Source organism: Peromyscus leucopus, chromosome 2 (genome assembly GCF_004664715.2).
Source record: "Peromyscus leucopus breed LL Stock chromosome 2, UCI_PerLeu_2.1, whole genome shotgun sequence".
NCBI lineage: Eukaryota > Metazoa > Chordata > Mammalia > Rodentia > Cricetidae > Peromyscus > Peromyscus leucopus.
Window position 1 is genome coordinate 99,375,493 of NC_051064.1, and position 19,207 is coordinate 99,394,699.

The following is a 19,207-nucleotide window of genomic DNA, read 5'->3' on the forward strand; positions in this document are numbered from 1 at the left end:
TGTATTATCATAGTTCATCTTCCTGGCATAGTATCAATAGAAGCAACATTTTATCCCTAGAAAAAAGGGGGCAAATTATTCACTATGTGGAGTGCAGTTTTGAGACCATCAACATTATGAGCAATATAAACAATGATGTTTATAGAGAAAGTAAGTGAAGATTGAATTATATCCCAAAGAATAGTTGATGGAATCAGCAAGGTTTTGCCTATGAAAGATTAATGGGGAGATCAAAGAATCAATAAATACAAAATTCACTTGATTCCTTCTGGGATCAGCAAAAACATTTGTAGAGTATTTGATATGTGTCCATTGTATCTTCTACAGTTGATATGACATATTAAAATATGTATGTTGTTCTCTTCATATAAACTGAAGCAAATAAACATGAAGTGAACCTCTTATATCATATAATCTTAGTGATATGGCTGATACTGGAAGCCAAATGTGTGTGTGTGTGTGTGTGTGTGTGTGTGTGTGTGTGTGTGTGTGTGTATGTGTGTGCGTTTATCCTGTTCTGTTCCCATCTTGCTAAAGCTTTTCCAAAAACATAGTCACAAGGAAATTGTTGTCTTGATATTCATCTACCCATGTACCAGCTGTTTTAGTTCAGCCTCTAGGACGTGGAGCATGAAAATGTTTCCTAAGGAGATCAAAGTAATATCATTTCAAATGAGTCCTGAACTCATTCCCCAGGGTGAAGAAGATCTTATGTGTCAATATCTTTGCACCAGGAGCATGATATTGCTCACTATAAAGCTGCTGGCTGAGGAGGTCAAGGGGAATATCACTTTAAATGACCGCTTCCAAATTTGTTCCCCAGAGTCAGAACCTGTTGTGTTGAGATAATCACAAACCATCTGACTAAACAAGTACACGTTGTCTTTTCCAGTACCCAGACAAGACTACAAGTTTCAATGAAGAAAACCTCATCTGCAGCACTCTGGACCTCTTTTTTGCTGGAACAGAGACAACATCCACAACCCTGCGCTGGGCTCTGCTCTACATGGCCCTCTACCCAGAAGTCCAAGGTGAGCACGTGGTGAATGCACCTGGGCAAAGCAGATTTCTGAGAGCTATGCCTTGGATAGGGCCAGAAGATAGCATGGTGGAGTGGGAAAAGGGGGGACAGCTGTGAAACAATGAGCACTGGGGAATTGGCATGTACTCTACATGTTCTGTCAGGATTGAGATGGGTCCCAAGGGTGCCGACATTTACAAAGTGCATCCGTTCCTGTCCTTCCATTTCACTAGGTCTTCCCATTTTACCCTGAATTCTGTCCAAACTCTTTATTCTGGTATTCTATGCACTGTGATATCACCTTCCTTTTTGCCTTCTCAGCCTGAACCCCATCTACCCTGTATGGTGCCCCTCCTATACCCTGTATCCTTTTGGCCCTGTCCTTATTCTTCTTATTCTTGCCTCCAAGCCATTAAATCAAGAGTGTTCTATCACTGCCCATTCTAGAAGAATCCTTTCAGGTCCTAACTCCCTAAGTCATCTCAAATTCCTCGATTAATTTTATGACTGGAGAATTACTGTCATTTTTTGCCAGTGGTGACCAGATGTTCCTCCATGACTGTCCTTGACACATTGTTCCTGTCTTCACTGACTGACATTCATCAGGGAGAGTAGTGCATCCTATCACTTTTATTCCTTTGGATTCTAGAAAAGTTTAACAATTTGAGGATAGGAACATTTTCCTATTGTAGAACATTGTTTTTTTGTTGCTGTTTGCTTTGTGTTTTCAAATTGTGGGTAACAGTTATACATGAGGTATAAAATCAATTTAGTAGATACAGGCCAAGGGCTTTTGCCTTAAGATGAAATTTGAATAGAGAAAATCAGTGTGCTTCCCATGTGGTAAAGAAAAATTTGTTTATAGAGCTATCACCCGTCTCTCTCTCTCTCTCTCTCTCTCTCTCTCTCTCTCTCTCTCTCTCTCTCTCTCTCTCTCTCTCTGTGTGTGTGTGTGTGTGTGTGTGTGTGTGTGTTTACATGTTGAAGCCATAGCCCAGCTGCAAGTATCATTCCTCAGGAACCATCCACTTTTTGAGACAGCATCTCTCATTCACCTGGAACTACACTCTCTAGCCACTAATCCCCAGGGATCTGTCTGCCACCACCTCCTATGGTGCCCTGGGATTAGAAGTACATGGCACTACACCCAGCTCTTTTACATGAAGTATAAGAATGTGACTCTGGTTCTCAAGCTTGCATGGCAATCCTTTTACTGACAGCTATCCTCCATGCCCAAATAATTTTCTTTATTAATTCAAAATGCATGTATGTACCTCTATTTGTGTATATGCATCTTAAGTTTCAATTGAAATACATATGTACCTGAAGAATAATCTTTTTAAGTTTTAAAGCTACTGAGTTAGAATACAGACTTGACCTGTAGAATAATATCTTCAAAATATCAATGGATTTACATGAAGAATTACACACATTCATTTTGCAATATGCATAATAGTCAAGAGATGGGACTGGCTAGACTGTTCACTGCTCACAAATAGATGCATGATCTAGAGAAGCTCTTCAGCTGGAGGGAACGAAGTTCTGATGGTGCCGAACAATGGATGAGCTATCAGGACACTGTGCTAAATTAAATAACCAGTCACAAAATCACATGAATGGTTCTATCCAACTCAAATGAGCTATGTTGAATAGTTAAATCTCTATACAAAGATGGCTAAATGGAATAGGGTAGAACCAGAAATTGTTTGATGTCACAGAGTTTCAGTTTTGAAAGAACAAAAAGTTCTGGCCATTGCTTGTACAACTGTAAGAACACACTTAACATTATTGAACTGTACAATTAAAAATGCTAACAAGAGCTTTAGCTGGTGGCATCCAACATTAGTCAAAATACTTGAAGCTGGACTGTCACAAGTTGGAGGTTATTTGGCTGCATATAAAGAACATACCCCTGAAGTTGTTATTGTGACAAGTTTTATGTTAAATATATGTTACCTCCAATTAACTTTTATATAGACAGTAGTGCAAGTGATACACATTCATTTCTCTCTCTCTCTCTCTCTCTCTCTCTCTCTCTCTCTCTCTCTCTCTCTCTCTCTCTCAGCAGGACCTTGTAATAGGCTTGCTGTTACACATTCCCCTTAAATTGTTGCTGAGTTGAAACTAAAGTGAAGCTCACCTCTCTATGAGTGGGCACCCTGAGGACTCCTTCCCCTGGAAGGGAAGAGGAAAAGGAAGGAAGCAGACACTGTCTTAACAGGCCTTTCTCCAAAGATGAAACTCATGTTTATTTGCAATTTTTATTTATTTATTTATTTATTTTTTTCTGGTTTTTCAAGAAAAGGTTTCTCTGTGTAGCCCAGGTTATCCTGCAATTCCCTCCATAAACCAAGATGTCCTTGAACTCAAAGATCTGCCTAACTCTGGCTTCCTAGTGCTGGAGATAAGGGCATGAGCCACCATGACTGGCTGTCTATTTGTATTTTACTTGGCAGAATTTAGTTATGGTCATTTTGGTCATTTATTGGCAAAGGAATCCAGAAATATCATTTTTAGCTAGATAACTGTTTAATCTCTATTAGCATATTGGAAGACAGGTAACAACCACTTTCATTTGTTCTTATGATTCTATCTGTTCATATATATTTCAAAACATCCTTAAGATAAGGCACAGTTATTCCCATTAATCAGATATGAAACTTAATTATAAAGGATCTCATTAGCAATGTTGTGCAGCAACTTCTTGCTACCAACTGGCCATGCTAATGTATCTCCTTGAGAAATTAGAGTCTACAGATGTGCTGTGGTCTAAATGTTCACTAAGTCTCTATGAATCCACTTGTTGCAACTTAATTACTAGCACTATGGTGTTTGGAGGTGATTAGTCCTATGAAGGGAATTATTGCCTTTAAAAGAGGTAGCAGAGAAGCCAGGGAGACAGCTCAGGAGGTAAAGAATATTGCCACCTAGCCATTTGTCATGAGTACAGTTCTCAAAACCTACATAGTAGAAGAAGACAAAAAACTCCCACAGCTGTCCTCTGATTTCCACTCTTGCCATGAGACACCTTCACCTGACAGAAATACACTATTCTAAAAAGCATTATCTTTTTTTAAAAAAGAAGTACTAGAGAGACTGCTAACTTCCTATGACATGAGGACTAGTGAAACTTTCTCATCTATGAGATGGAAAATTGTTTGTAGCAGATGAGAAAAGTCTTGGTGCCCTACTTTTAGCATCCCCAGGCTCTAAGACTATGAAACATGAATGTGAGTTGTTTATAATCTGCTTTGTGAAAGGGACTTACTCGTACCACACTAGGTACTGCTCTGATATTAGCCATGCTGATCATAGCTATTCAGTTCGAGAAAATTAGGATTATGTTGTAGGTTCACAGAAAATCACAGAATTGGTGATTTTTATTTTAAATCAATCCTTTGAAGGGGTAAGGAAACTTCTTTACTGCTAGGTCACTAAAATGAAATAAAAGCAAGTTAAGATCTCAAAGACAACTTCTATATTGTTAGAAGAAATAATTAAATTTGAAAATTAATAAGATTTCCTGTTTTTTTTCAGAAAAAGTGCAGGCTGAGATTGACAGAGTGATCGGCCAGAAGAGACAAGCAAGCCTGGCCGACCGAGAGTCCATGCCTTATACCAATGCCGTCCTCCATGAGGTGCAGAGGATGGGCAACATTGTCCCCTTGAATGTTCCCAGGGAAGTGGCAATGGACACCAATTTGCATGGATTCCACTTGCCAAAGGTAACTATGCCCTCCCAACCTCAGATAGCTTAGTCCATTGTTTACATCATCCTAAGAACCTAAACTAAAGGTTGACACATATTCCTGTCTCAAGAGATCATTTAAATTGTGCAGAGAGTATACCTGCTAAAATACTGGTTTCCCCCAATACATCTAAACAGAAATTTACAGATATAATGGGGAAAGAAGACTCCTTGGTCAAATGTGTGTAGGTAAAGCCTTTATTTGCTAAAGGCATCTTAGCATCTTCCTATGCTAATGTGGACTCACAACAATCAGCAGTTCTTTGCTAGATGTTGCTTGAGGAAGCAGTTCTCAAGACCAAGGGGCTACACAGGGTTTCCTGATACTTACACCCTCTATGCCCCAAATTGGTTACAATCCCTTCTGCTTTTCTTTTCAACATGGATTATCAGAAGTCAAAATTTTCTTGGCTGTGACAAAATACCCAAGATTTCAGTTCAGCATGGCAAGAAGAGGTGAAAGAAACAACCAGATCGCATAATGGTGGTGGCCAGGAAACAGAGAGACAGCCTACAGGAGGTGTTTTTGCCCCCACTTCCACCTTTTTTGTTTCATACAGGTCGTCAGCTTCTAGGATGGTGCTATTCACAGTCAGGGAAGATCAGCTACCATTGGTTCATTATCTCTGTAAATGTTTTCACAGATACTAGCATGAGATGATGCAAACACACTACAGAGTATGTAATGAAAATGATGTGTAATCGTGTTCATGGCACACCTCCACTGTTAGCTGTTAGCTGCAGATGTGGGTCTAAGATAGCAAGGGGGCAGCCTGCACTAAGGTGGTTCTTGGAATTGGGAATGGACATGACAAAATCAAGAGAGATTGGAAGAGTGGGTAACGTCACTGATAGAGTGGATGAGTCGGTGTGAGGTAAAGAGACACTCTGGGGAGTTCAGGTACCATGTCAGGGAGCATGATAGACTGAGCTTGCTTACTCTGCTTCCTTGATGTGCTCCTAACCCTGAAGACTGGGTTCAGAGTCCTCCATACTCAGGGCTAAGAATGGAAAAGCAGAGATGAAAGACTCATCATTTCCTTTCATAGACCTGCCAAGGTCCTCACTGTAGGAAATGGCTGAGTTGGTCTTTATTTCTGCCGGCCTCATTATTCTTCCTTGGATACTAACATGTCTCTTCCTAGAACTGTACAGACTTCTTCCTATAGACTTGTGTTCAGCATAAAAAGCAACTTAATGAACTGGAAAATCCCCAGAAGGCACTCACAGTCATTGTAAATTTATCTAGATAAAGGAGAGGTATGAGTAGGGAGAGTCATGCATGAGAGCTCAAGAACTATCTACCTCTTTACCTTGCAGGTCTATTCCATATATAGACCTTGACTCTTGCTATCATTTCTAGGGTACCATGCTTCTAACCAACCTAACTGCACTACACAGGGACCCCAAAGAGTGGGCCACCCCAGAAACCTTCAATCCAGAGCACTTTTTGGAGAACGGGCAATTTAAGAAGAGAGAGTCCTTTCTGCCATTCTCAATGGGTGAGTTGTGATAAGCAGGAGAGTTCAGAGCTCCACTGTATCCATTCCCTGCTCTCGTTTCCCATAGTCCTCTGGTTTAATGAAAATATCTCCAGATGGCCCAATGTGACTCCATTTTGCTTTTGGTTGCAATCCTGCATTCTCTGGCCTTGGTGCTGCTTCAGACCCACCCTAATTCTCACCCTGTCTTGCCTTAGCTGGGTGTTTCAGATTGTTTCATTGTTTTCCAAGCACTAAGAATAGAGACCTATACTCTGTCCCCTCTTCACTAGGGTGGATATGTGCCACCTTCATAAGACTATCCAGGGAAGCACTCTCACAGGGGAATGGAGTTGATTTGAAATGCAATGGTGAGGAGAAATGGGAGAATGGTTGCCTACTCAAAACAATGGAAACATGAAATGATAATTGTAATAGCATTTACTTGACTGGATTGAGTTCTGTCTTATCCAGGAACTCCTTGAATAGGTAAGTCTTTTGCCTTTTATAGTTTTAACTATGCTTTAAAAAAATCTGAATTTTCCCCATGCTAGTGTGAATTCAGAGCCAGTGTTATTTTGGGCTGGGCTGCCCTGGGTGTGTCTGGCAGGACTAGTTCTGACTTCTTTGTATTTCCATCTGGGACCTTTGTTTACTGTTCACAACTCACTTTAATAAGAAAGCTGATAAAATATAGGGACTCTGTCCAGTCTTCAGCTACATACTTCACTTATTCAACTATTCTTTTTCTATGTTGTTTTTTTTTATTTTTATTGAAAATAGATTTTTCTCTTATACAATGCATCCTGACCACAGTTTCCCCTCCCTCCATTCCTCCCAGCTCCTCTCCATCACCTCTTTCCCCAAGATCTACTCCCCATCCTTAAATACATGTACCTAAGGCAGGTCTTTAAGCCATGCCCCTGATAGGATATCTGGAACCTGGAGGTGTTATTTCCTTGATTCCTGGTCCCTATGAGGTAGTGACATTCTTTCACCACACACTTACAACAAATGCTCTGTCTCTTATTCTTTTCTTTTTCCACTAAAAATGTATATTTAGAAAGAAAGGAAGCTAGTAAAAAGTTACTTAAGGTAGCTGACATGGTAGCTCAGCTGGTAAATTGGTTGTCTTACAGCATAATGTCCGGATTTGATCCCTAGAACCTGACAGAACGCTGTTTATGTCAGCATATTCTTGCAATCCTCATGCTGACTGACCAGAGACAAAAAGACCCTGGGACTCACTGGCAGGTCAGCGTAGCCTGATTAGCAGTGACACTGTCTCAAAAACAAATACATACATAAATAAATAAAGTGGATGACACATGAGGATAAACACCCACAGCTGGCAACTAACTTCTACAAATTTGTGCACACAGTGTACATACAATGGGCACACATATGCACAAACACATCTACACAAATGTGGGCTTAAAGATGGATTAGAGACTATGCAGAACTCTGCAGGGCTGTTGGGATGCATGGTGAGGATGTCCACTGAGGGAGAGAACAGTGGCATGCTAGGGTTGTCCTGGACAATCAGACACCACTGGTGTGAACCCAGGTATTCAATAGAGAGACTAACATGTAGGTACAGAAATGAATATTGATACAAATGCATATGTCAATACACACACTTAGATATAAACACCAGGTGCATGTGTGTATGACATAAGGTGACGTACAGCAATGGCTTCCACAGTTGTGAGAATGCCTCCTGCCAGGTCTTACCTTTCACATATCATTAGTCCAAGCAATGAACCAGGAAACTTGGAAAAATGACAATTTCCTGGGCCAGCAAAGTGAAAACACAAGTGTGGGCCAAGGTCAGGAAATACCACCTTGAATGGGGCTTCAATGGCCAAATCAGCAAGAAGTTAGACATAACCAGCTAGACACAAAGTCTAAGGTCAGCTCAGTATTTACAGTGTGAAGTTGGGGACACCAGTCCCTCCATGCACTAAAGTCAGCTGAGAAAGTGACTCATCTTCTGTTTTTGTCCTGCAGGGAAGAGAGTTTGCTTGGGAGAACAATTGGCCAGGTCTGAGCTGTTCATTTTCTTTACTGCTCTCATACAAAAGTTTACCTTCAAGCCGCCCATCAATGAGAAGCTGAGCCTGAAGTTCAGAATGGGCCTGACCCTTTCCCCAGTCAGTCACCGCCTCTGTGCTATCCCCAGACTGTGATGCTGGTGAAGGAAAGAGAAAAGAGTACAGAGAGAGATGGTGTATGCCCTGACGCTGCTGGACCTTTTTCACACGAGAGGAGAATGATGTCACAGAATGAAGGTGATTCAAAAAATATTGAAGAAATTGGACTAAGAAAATTGAATTAAATTTCTGGACTGTTGACCCCTAGTTTGGTGGTGGGCAAATCATTTATGAGCTTAATGCCATACCTTTTTATCTAAAATTTGCAAGGAAAATGATGATTCCTCTCATAAAGAGAATGTACTGAAAATGCATTGCTGAATTAAAAATACTAAGTGCATCACGATTCGCAGCTCAAGAGGTGTGCCTTCAATTTGCCTTCTTCCTCCTTTCCTAGACATACGTTTGTTTCTGGCCCATTGAAATGTTGTTTAAAGTGGTGCAAAGAGAGAATAAGGATCAGAGCTGAGTTTCTGGCTGCATCCACAGGAAAAGGCCATGAAAACTTTTGCAAATGACAGATGTGTCCCTCACATGTAGCTCTATCTTCAAGTATCCTGCAAAGCATCCATTTGAGTTTCCTCTATTGAGACTTTTTTTAAATTTAGATCAGTACTCCATTTTTAAATTTTTTTGACATCACATTTCTAGAGTTCTTTATATGTTTTGGATATTAGTCCTCTATCAGACATGGAGTTGGTAAAAATCTATTCCCATCCTGTAGGCTGCAGCTGGTGGTTTCTTATTTGGTAAAATTATATTGCTTTCCTATACCCACATACACTCATGGTGTCTCTCTAAATGTGGAAGCCAAATGCTAGAAATCACTTCCTCTATTTGGTAAGAATAGATGCCACTGGACTTTGAAATCAAGAATCATGATAATATATTCAATATTTATTATAATTTATCAATAGCATATATCAGATGTCAGTGGTGAATATGAGAAGTTGCAGGCCTTACCATTTCAGAGCACATATTCTAGTCTTGATGGGATTGGGAAAAATCAATTATAAACCCACAAATAAATTGGTGTTAGTGTTCCCAACTTGAGGACAGATGTCCAAAACAAAAATTTAAAAACATGTACAGCTCTGAACACCTTTCCTCACCTTCATAACTGCACAGCAAACTTCAAGGAAAGGGAATTATTTCAGAAACTTCCCAGTGGTGACTTCTCTCTGCTATGTGACAGGTGCTGCACCCTTATAAATCTGGCCACCCCCACTGTTAAGGTTCAAACCCCAGACAAAAGGCTGATGTGCCTATTTGCATATCAAAGTAGACCTGACCTCCAGGTACTTCCAGCATCCCTTAGCCCCTACCTGTTACAGGATATGGTTGGCACACCCTACCTAGATGTCCAGCCCAGGGGCTGGGCTGCCCCTCCCTTAGATGCTCTTCCTTATATAATGAAGACATTTAGGTTACTTGCCACTTTCTGTACCTTCAGCCACCTGGCTGCTGCACCTGGTTCCCCTCTTCCCCCTCTCCCTCCTGCTTTCCCCACATGGCCCAGCTCAGTCTGATCATGTCCACTCTGAACTCTCCCAGATATATGACCATGCTCTCCCACATATCTGTAATAAACTTTCTCTCCCACCATATACCTAGGAGCAGTCATGTCCTTTCCTTTTTCTTTCTTTTTTTTTTTCATTCACTCACCCCACCCCCACACACAATCTCTCTCCTCTGAAAAGGTGATGTGTGGTGGACACCTTTAATCCCAGCGCTGAAGAGGCAGAGGCGGGTGGATCTCTGAGTTTCAGGACAGCCTCGCCAACATAATAATTCCAGGCCAACCATAGCTACTTAGTGAGACCCTGTCTCAAAATAATAAATAAAAATGTGAGGCCACTTGCTGAGGTCTTGCAGCCTTTCTACCTCACAGCTCTCACAAAGGGCCTAATCAACCCTCCTCCTCTGGTGCCAGTGACCAGAGACATGTAACATAGGCCACATTTTAATTACTTTGCCTCCTACTTTGGGACCTCCAACCCCTTCAGAACCTTTAAGAATGGACTTTACTTTGTTATTTTTATTATTATTATTTTATTTTATTTTACAATACTATTCAGTTCTACATAACAGCCACAGATTCCCTTGTTCTCCCCCTTCATGCCCCCCTCCCCTTCCCCCCAGCACGCCCCCTATTCCCACCTCCTCCAGAGCAAGGCCTCCCCTGAGGACTGAGATCGACCTGATAGACTCAGTCCAGGCAGGTCCAGTCCCCTCCTCCCAGATTGAACCAAGCATTCCTGCATAAGTCCCAGGTTTCAAACAGCTAACTCATGCAATGAGCCCAGGACCTGGTACTACTGCCTAAATGCCTCCCAAACAGATCAAGCCAATCAACTGTCTCACCTATTCAGAGGGCCTGATCCAGTTGGGAGCTCCTCAGTCTTTGGTTCATAGTTCATGTGTTTCCATTCGTTTGGCTATTTGTCCCTGTGCTTTATCCAACCTTGGTTTCAACAATTTTCTCTCATATAAACCCTCCTCTTTCTCGCTAATTGGACTCCTGGCACTCCACCCGGGGCCTAGCCATGGATCTCTGCATCCAGATTCCTCAGTCCTTGGATGGGGTTTCTGGCCCAACTATTAGGGTGTTTGGCCATCCCATCACCAGAGTAGGTCAGTTCGGGCTGTCTCTCGACCATTGCCAGCAGTCTTTTGTGGGGGTATCTTTGTGGATTTCTGTGGGCCTCTTTAGTACTTTGTTTCTTCCTTTTCTCATGTGGTCTTCATTTACCATGGTCTCCTATTCCTTGTTCTCCCTCTCTGTTCTTGATCCAGCTGGGATCTCCCACTCTCTTTCCCTTGACTCTCACCCTTCATTGCTCTCACTCATGTCCAGGTTGTATATGTAGATCTCAGCCATTTCTCCATCATTGAGCAATCCTCCTGTCTTTCTTGGGGTCTTGTTTTCCAGGTAGCCTCACTGGTGATGTGAGTAGCAGTCTAGTCATCCTTGTTCCACATCTAGTATCCTCCTATGAGTGAGTACATACCATATTTGTCTTTCTGAGTCTGGGTTACCTCACTCAGGATGATTTTTTCTAGATCCATCCATTTGCCCACAAACCTCATGATGTCATTGTTTTTCTCTGCTAAGTAGTATTCCATTGTGTGTATGTGCCACAATTTATTTATTCATTCTTCAGTTGAAGGGCATCTAGGTTGTTTCCAGGTTTTGGCTATTACAAACAATGCTGATATGAACAAAGCTGAGCAAGTGCTCTTGTGGTATGACTGAGCATTTCTTGGGTATATGCCCAAGAGTGGTATAGCTGGATCTTGGGGGAGATTGATTCCCAATTTTCTAAGAAAGCACCATATTGATTTCCAAAGTGGTTGTACAAGCTTGCATTCCCACCAGCAGTGGAGGAGAGTTCCCCTAGTTCCACATCCTCTCCAGCATAAAGTGTCTTTAGTGTTTTTGATCTTAGCCATTCTGACAGGCGTAAGGTGGGAGAATGGACTTTACTTTGTTAGCTGGTACTGGCTGCTGCTCTCTTCAGAAACTCGCCATGCTGTCAGTGGCACTGATAGTTTTATAAAAACTCTCACGTGAAGAACAGTTAGTCTCAGGCACTCTCCCAAACCTACCACCTTTCCTCTGGGTCCCTAACATTTAACACACACACACACACACAAACACAAATAATTTTGTTTTAAATTTTTTAGGATTTTTTTTAAGAGAAAAAGAGCATGAAGGTTGGTGGTGGGCAAGATCTTGAAGGGGTTGGGATAGGGAAAGCATATGATCAAAATTCATTGTCTAGAATTCTCAAAGAATAAACAAAGGCATTTTAAATGTTTAAAAATGATTTATAAAGGGGAAAGAAGGAAGAAAAGAGAGAGCGAGAGAGAGGGAGGGAGGGAGGAAGTTCTGTGGTATAATCAGAAGGTTGCCAGCACTGGGGAAAGCTTGTTTACAAACCAGGAGTCCAGTCCGCTGGGATGTAAATCACAATTCCCAGAGCCATACAAATGCTTAGGAGAAACTAATTTCTGAAAGAACAACCACTCTTAGCCAGTCCCCACTTTTTCTTCCAATGTAATATTTTTATTGATTATTTGGGAATTTCACATAACGCACCATAACCACACTCGCTCCTCAGTTCTCCCAGGTCCACCCCTCCACCCTTGTAATATTCACCCTGTTATAAATTTGCAGGAGTAGGGAACACCCAGCTGGCCAGAATATCCCACTGTTGAGGAAAAATATGCTAGACAGATGCAGCTGGGGTAACGTGGGGGTGGGGGGGGGTAGGGGAGTGGGCAGCGCTTGGAAAGTCATTTACTTCAAGGCTCTGCATCCACATGGAGAGTTTATAACAGAGAGATGAAGAGAAAGATAGGAAAGAGGGAGACAAAGAAGAAAGAGAAAGGAGAGAGAGCAGAGGTATGCATACCTCATGGGAATGGAGAGAGAGAGAGAGAGAAAGAGAGAAAGAGAGAGAGAGAGAGAGAGAGAGAGAGAGAGAGAGAGAGAGAGAGAGAGAAGAAGAAGAAGAAGAAGAAGAAGAAGAAGAAGAAGAAGAAGAAGAAGAAGAAGAAGAAGAAGAGAGAGGAAGGGGAGCAAACAAGGGCTTTACATCAGGATGCAGGGTGGCCCAAGGGGCAGGATTTCAAGGGGTGGGTCAGAATATTAACACCTCACACAGACACACACACAAAAAAAAATTCCATTTTGTGTTGCCTGTATACTCACAGGAGCATGGTCAAACTCCCAGGATCAACATCTTAAAGAAAAGTAAGTCCTTCCCCACACCTAGACCTTCCATGGTGGGGAGCTGCAATTCAGCATCTTTATCACAATTATTAAGAGTTTTCTTCTATAGTTTACTTTTGGGAGGTGGGTGGGTAAGGGCGGAGTTTGTCACAGAAGCTTTCTATGTCTCTCTCTCAACTGTGAGTCTGCTGTCATCAGTCATTGATACCACTTCAAAAGAAGATTCCTTGCATTTTACTGTCAGCAGGAACATCGATCATGAACATCCACATAGTTCTAATGACAGTATGGACCACAGACATCCACAGAGCCTCCAGGGTCAGCATGTGCCAGGGACCTCAGCATGGTCTCCTGTGGTAATACAGACATCAACACAACCCTCGGTCACATCATGGACCACAAACACTATCATAGCCCTCAGCAGCAACACAAGCAATGGACATCAGCATGGCCTCTGGGACAACACGTGTACCAACATGATGGCAGACAGACCCAAGGACGTCAACATGGCCTTCTGCAGGAGCACAAACTATAGTTGTCTGCATGGCTTTCTGCTGTGGGATGATCTGTATGTTAAATTGCTCTGATTGGTCAATAAATAAAACACCGATTGGCCAGTGGCCAGGCAGGAAGTAGGTGGGACAAGGAAAAGAGAATTTTGGGAAGTGGAAGGCTGAGTGAAAGAGTCACTGCCAGTAGCCACCATGACAAGCAGCATGTGAAGATGCTGGTAAGACACGAGCCACATGGCAAGGTATAGATTTATAGAAATGGATTAATTTAAGCTATAAGAACCGTTAGCAAGAAGCCTGCCATGGCCATACAGTTTGTAAGCAATATAAGTCTCTGCGTTTACTTGGTTGGGTCTGAGCAACTGTGGGACTGGCGGGTGACAGAGATTTGTCCTGACTGTGGGCAAGGCAGGAAAACTCTAGCTACAGCTTTCATTAGTAACATGGCAGTGGATCTCAACATGGCCTCAGGTGGCAGCACAGGCCACTCACATCTACATGGTTTCCTGTGGCAGGTCGACAGATCCAAACATTTAGACAGCCCTTTTAAACCACATTTGGTGTGAGTTCTTGGAACACAGTGCCTGGCACCTAGGGGTAGGGGACACAGTGCCAGGCTAGAGGTCTCTCCATTCAAATTACTGGACACCCATTGGTTTAACTTTCCTACTCAAACTCCTTCAGACTTCTGGTTGGAAACTAAGCAAGTTCACTACTGCAGCAGGCAGTAAGACCCTTCACCCCAGAGGGTGCTCCCCACCTCACTTTTCATGAGCAGCTACTTCTTCCTGGAGCCTGACCTGCACCTGGTTCTCTCAGGTGCTTGCTGACTTTCCCTTGTTGGGTAATTGATAGACATGCGGCATGATAAGAACTAAATGTTGATCCGCATTGGATTGTGAATTTCTTGAAGCTAAACTTACCGAACTTTCAAATACTTGGCATTAATCTTTGGCTGGGTGATGTTTACCATACAGATGGGAAGGTCTGAGTTCAGTCCCCAGAATCTACATAAAAAAGCCCAGTGTAGTAACCTGGGTTTGTAATCTCGAGACTAGGAATGATCAGACCAGTAAATCTCCGGGAATCATGAGCTAGCCAGCATAGCTTTCTTGAGCCAATGAGGGATCTTGACTCAAAAATTAAAACAACAATAACAACAAAAACCCAAGTGTATGGCCCCTCAGAAAGATGCCTAGGGTTGAACTCGGATCTCCATACTCATGCACATACACATGGACACAAATGAACATACACAAAGATGCAAAGAAACATTAAACTTTGAGGCAACAGAGATTACAGCTTTCTTGTGCCCATTAGGAACACACACACAAAGCGAGAGGGAGAGAGAGATATCACTGCCCAGCATATTAAGAGTTTGGGCTAATAAGCCTTCTTACCTACTCCTTATAGAAACTTTAAATACTACATTTCTTTTCTTTTTCTTTCTGGGTGACTCCGTTTTGTTCTTTTGTTCCTTCTTAAGTTTGGGAACTTTGATATAGTGAACTCTTTCTCAAGTTGCTCTTCATTGCTCAGTGTCTTATCTCACTAACTCTTGAAATGAAACTTCTCTTTCTTTTAAACATTCCCTCTGCTCATCCTTCTTTCATTACACTACATTTGGAGATTTCATTCCTACTATTAATGTCCTGTCCTATTGCTTTCCTTAAGCATTATGTCTTTTATTTTAATCAATTGTTTTTTCATTTTTCTATTATTGGTTCCATTTTAAAGTCTGTTTTAGCCTTCTGAACTACCATATATTTTTAAAAAATTCTTTTATGATTTTATGTACATGAATATCTTGACTGCATGTATATCTGTTCATTGCATACATTTCTGGTGTCCACAGATGGCAAAAGAAGGCGTTGGATCCCTTAGAATGGAAGTTACAGACAGTTGTGAGCAGGTGTGTGGTTGCTGGAAATAGAACCCAGATCATCTGGAAGAGCTGCCTTATCATTGAACCATCACCGCAGCCATGGCCTGTCTTCCTTTTATTCTCTTTTAAAATTATTTTTCTTATTGACTTAATGATACACAGGTAAAAACATACTTTGTATCATGACATATTCTGAAACATCATCTGGGTCATTTAATCTACATCAAACAATTGCAAACCAACACATTTGAGAATCCTAGGACTAGAGGTCCAGGGGTCAATTAATCTGCTCATCTTTTTATATGATAGGTAACAATATAAAATGTATTGGTATAATTCTGATGAGCTATAAGTATATATAGGCAAAGAGACGATAAAAATGGAAAAAGCCACTCCCTCGGTACTTGGTCTCTGGATTCTTCTCAAGTTCAAGCACAAAATGTGGGTGGTACACATTGTCAGTGAGGAGTCATTTAGCTTAAACCAGATTTTCAGTTGCTTCCAGAGCTTCTTCATTGAGCATTCACAAGAGGAAATTAGAAATTCACTTGATTTTTAGGCATCCATTACTGATATCTCTTAAAATAAAATGCATTCACTTATTGGCTCTGTGCATATCACCAAGACAGGACAGACTGGCTGATGTTAAATGAAGTTATTAAGGACTAAGGTGAAAGAATGAAGGGAAAACTGAGTCTAGGCTCTGTCTTTAATGTGGGTACGAGATTCTCAGATGAGACCAAATCATGACATCTGATTTGACACTCTTCCCATAGGTTCAAGTCTCAAAGTGGTAGGGTGACAGTACATGTGGTGGGGTACAGGGTACAGTGAGAATCAAAGATATCTGAAGGAATTGAATGCTTCTGTGTGATACCTCTCTTGCTAGACGCTAAACAAGATACCACTTGTTAGACAAGACCCAGGTAGAAAGAAGTCAGGGCTCGTGTCTACATAGTTCTGACTCTTGAGCACACAGCTGGAAGGAACTTAGATGTTGATCAAACTGTCATTCGAACCAAGCCATGTTGTGTACATTGTGTGTTTCATGAACACTCTCATTCTCTCCCAAACTACCTCCTTGTCCTCATGACTGCTCCCAGCACTCTATCTTCTAATAAATTGCAATGTCCTATGTACATCTCAACATTGATGTATTTGTCTTCAAACTTTCCATGCCTGGAAACTTCTCTCCTCCGTGGGTCAAAGTCTGGTTTGACTAGATCACTTCACATACAATTTATTACCTTTTCAGAATGAAGAAGAAACTACATTAGAGCAGTTATAAAGAATGGAGTAAATCACAAAGCAGATTGTGGTGGTTTGAATAAAAATGGCCTCCATGGGTCCACAGGACTAGTGCCTAGGAGTGGCACTATTAGGAAATGTGGACTTGTTTGAGTAGGTGTGGCTTTGTTGGAGGAAATGTGTTATCAGGGGGTGGGCTTTGAGGTCACAGAAGCTCAAATAGGCTTAATGTGGCTCATATCACTTCCTGCTGCCTGTTGATCCAGATGTAGAACTCCCTCCTACCTCTCTAGCTCAGTGTCTGCCTACATGCCACCATGCTTCCTGCTGTGATGATAATGGAGTAAACCTCTGAAGAGTAAGCCAGTCCCAATTAAATGTTTTCTTTTATAAGAGTTGTCATGGTCATGGTGTCTCTTCACAGCAATAAAACTATAACTAAGACACATACTAAGCATTCACTCAATGAGTGTGGCTGTCTGGGACCAGTAGGTTATTGTCCTGGCTCACCATGCATTTGTATTCCTGAGCCTTTGACCACAGAGTTAATTCATTTGTCTGAGATACAGTGGTTGCTGGTGCCTGGAGCTAAACAAAGTGCTTCTCACCACGAAGTTCTCATTCTTCCCCACAGAATCCTTTGAAGGGAGAATAATTTTTTACTCTTTCATAACTGGGGGTTTCAGGCTTAAAAGAGCCCACAGTTAGTTAACCATAGAACCTACAGGTTTATATTATTCCAGATCTTCAGAGATGTAACCACTCAGAGCCTCCACCCTTTATCAAATTCTCCATATCTAATACAGTGGCTCTCAATCTGTGGGATGCAACCCCTTTGAGGTCACATATCAGATATCTTACTTTCTGTAAAAGACATATCTTCATGATTTAGTCTAGGAAGCATTGATGCTCACTCAGTTCTTACTGGTGAATGTATGAGTGAAAATATAAGAAGAAATATCAAACTCTAAAGTGAATTGGAGTTTGGTGAAGTGGAAATGAAGAAAAAAGTACTGAAACATTCCTGTTACACCAAGGTACCTTTTCCACACACAAGTGCATAGCCTCCACTCAGTTTTAGTCTCATTGTTTATACATGTACGTCTCATGTCTAGCAGATGCTGTGTAGATGGCATTATCCTATGGATAAACAGACATTTGATTTTCTAAGAAGTCCATGCAAGCTGTACAAAACATGAACAGACCTTCCTCTGCCCCTGTCAGGTCACATGTGTCTTATTTCTGCCTTCACTGCATAGACTTGAAGGAGAATGCCCAGGATATGATCATAGAGGTCACTATGATTGAACAATTTAGGGAAAAATAGTTAATTATGAAGATCTGGGGGTTCCATCTCTGTAGGGTTTACAGGTAGAAATCACTACATCTGACTTTGAGTGTAGTGGATGCTTTTGAGGATTGTAAGTCAAGGAGTGAAGCCATGTGACCACATTGGTAAATATTTTCTCTATAAATTATTTACAAAACTATCTGAGAGGGTATGAACAGCAGAATCAGAAAAATGATTGAATAGTATGCTAGCATTCAGATAGGAGAGATGATGGTATAGACCAGGAAGCAAGGAATTGGGCTAGTGGTGAGAAGAGGCCTGTTGCTTTGTAAATTTTGTGTGGCACAGTTGAAACACATGTGTATGCAATGATGAGAGGTAAACAGGAAACCACAATGGCCCCAAATTTTTTCTAAAAGTAACAGATAGAAGGACAAGATTATTTAGAAACATGGAAAAGTTATTCCATTGTGTCTCCAAGATTTTCTTATTTTTCTTTATAAGCTCTACAATATCTTTCCCTCACAATTTAAATATCTTTCTGCACCAAATCAGTTTGTAGAAACAGGGAAAAACTGAAATTGTTTGTTTCCCGTATGACGGACTGTCATTGAAAAGACTGAAACCCTGTTGAGCATTTCACTGATGCTTTCCTTACAGAAAGGACAAAGGTGAGGAAGATGCTGCCTGGGACTTTTTAGAAAAAAAAAAACTTGGTGTTTTAGCAGGTTCCCATTGATCCTGTATCACATTGCCATATGTTTAAGGGTATAACGTTGCAATTATTCAATACTAGATGAATCCCTATTCTTACTGGTCAGGTGAGCTTCTTCTGAGGATGAGATCTCATCACCACCATGTTTCAAGTTCTCAGAGAGTAGTGGTATCCTTTGCCATGACCCCTTCCTCCATCTTCAGGATCAAGCTTGTAGCATCTTTCCTCTCTCATCATCTGTTTCCATCTTTACATCTCCTCTCTCTGGCTCTTATGCTCAAGTCTCCTCTAATAAGGATAATTTAGGCTAATATTCCTCTCTCAAATTAATCGTATCTTCAAAGCCAATTTTAGATTATCAAGGAACACATATAGGTTATAAAAAGAAAACTTTTGCATTTTTGGAGATCGATGA

At 41.3% G+C, this 19,207-nt stretch overlaps 1 protein-coding gene across 3 annotated transcripts in view; it reads left to right on the top strand.

Moving 5' to 3' along the window:
• LOC114693762 (cytochrome P450 2J6) overlaps nucleotides 1-15,862 on the top strand; it is a 32,921-nt gene extending 17,059 nt beyond the window's left edge. The window contains exons 5-8 of one of the 3 annotated variants that reach the window (XM_028870298.2): nucleotides 893-1,031; nucleotides 4,559-4,746; nucleotides 6,133-6,271; nucleotides 8,261-8,755. In XM_028870298.2, coding sequence (XP_028726131.1) covers nucleotides 893-1,031; nucleotides 4,559-4,746; nucleotides 6,133-6,271; nucleotides 8,261-8,439 — 645 coding nt within the window. In that variant the 3' untranslated portion in view covers nucleotides 8,440-8,755. The other 2 variants (XM_028870299.2, XM_037202724.1) reach the window with 2 other exon arrangements.
• Nucleotides 15,863-19,207: the final 3,345 nt, after the last annotated feature.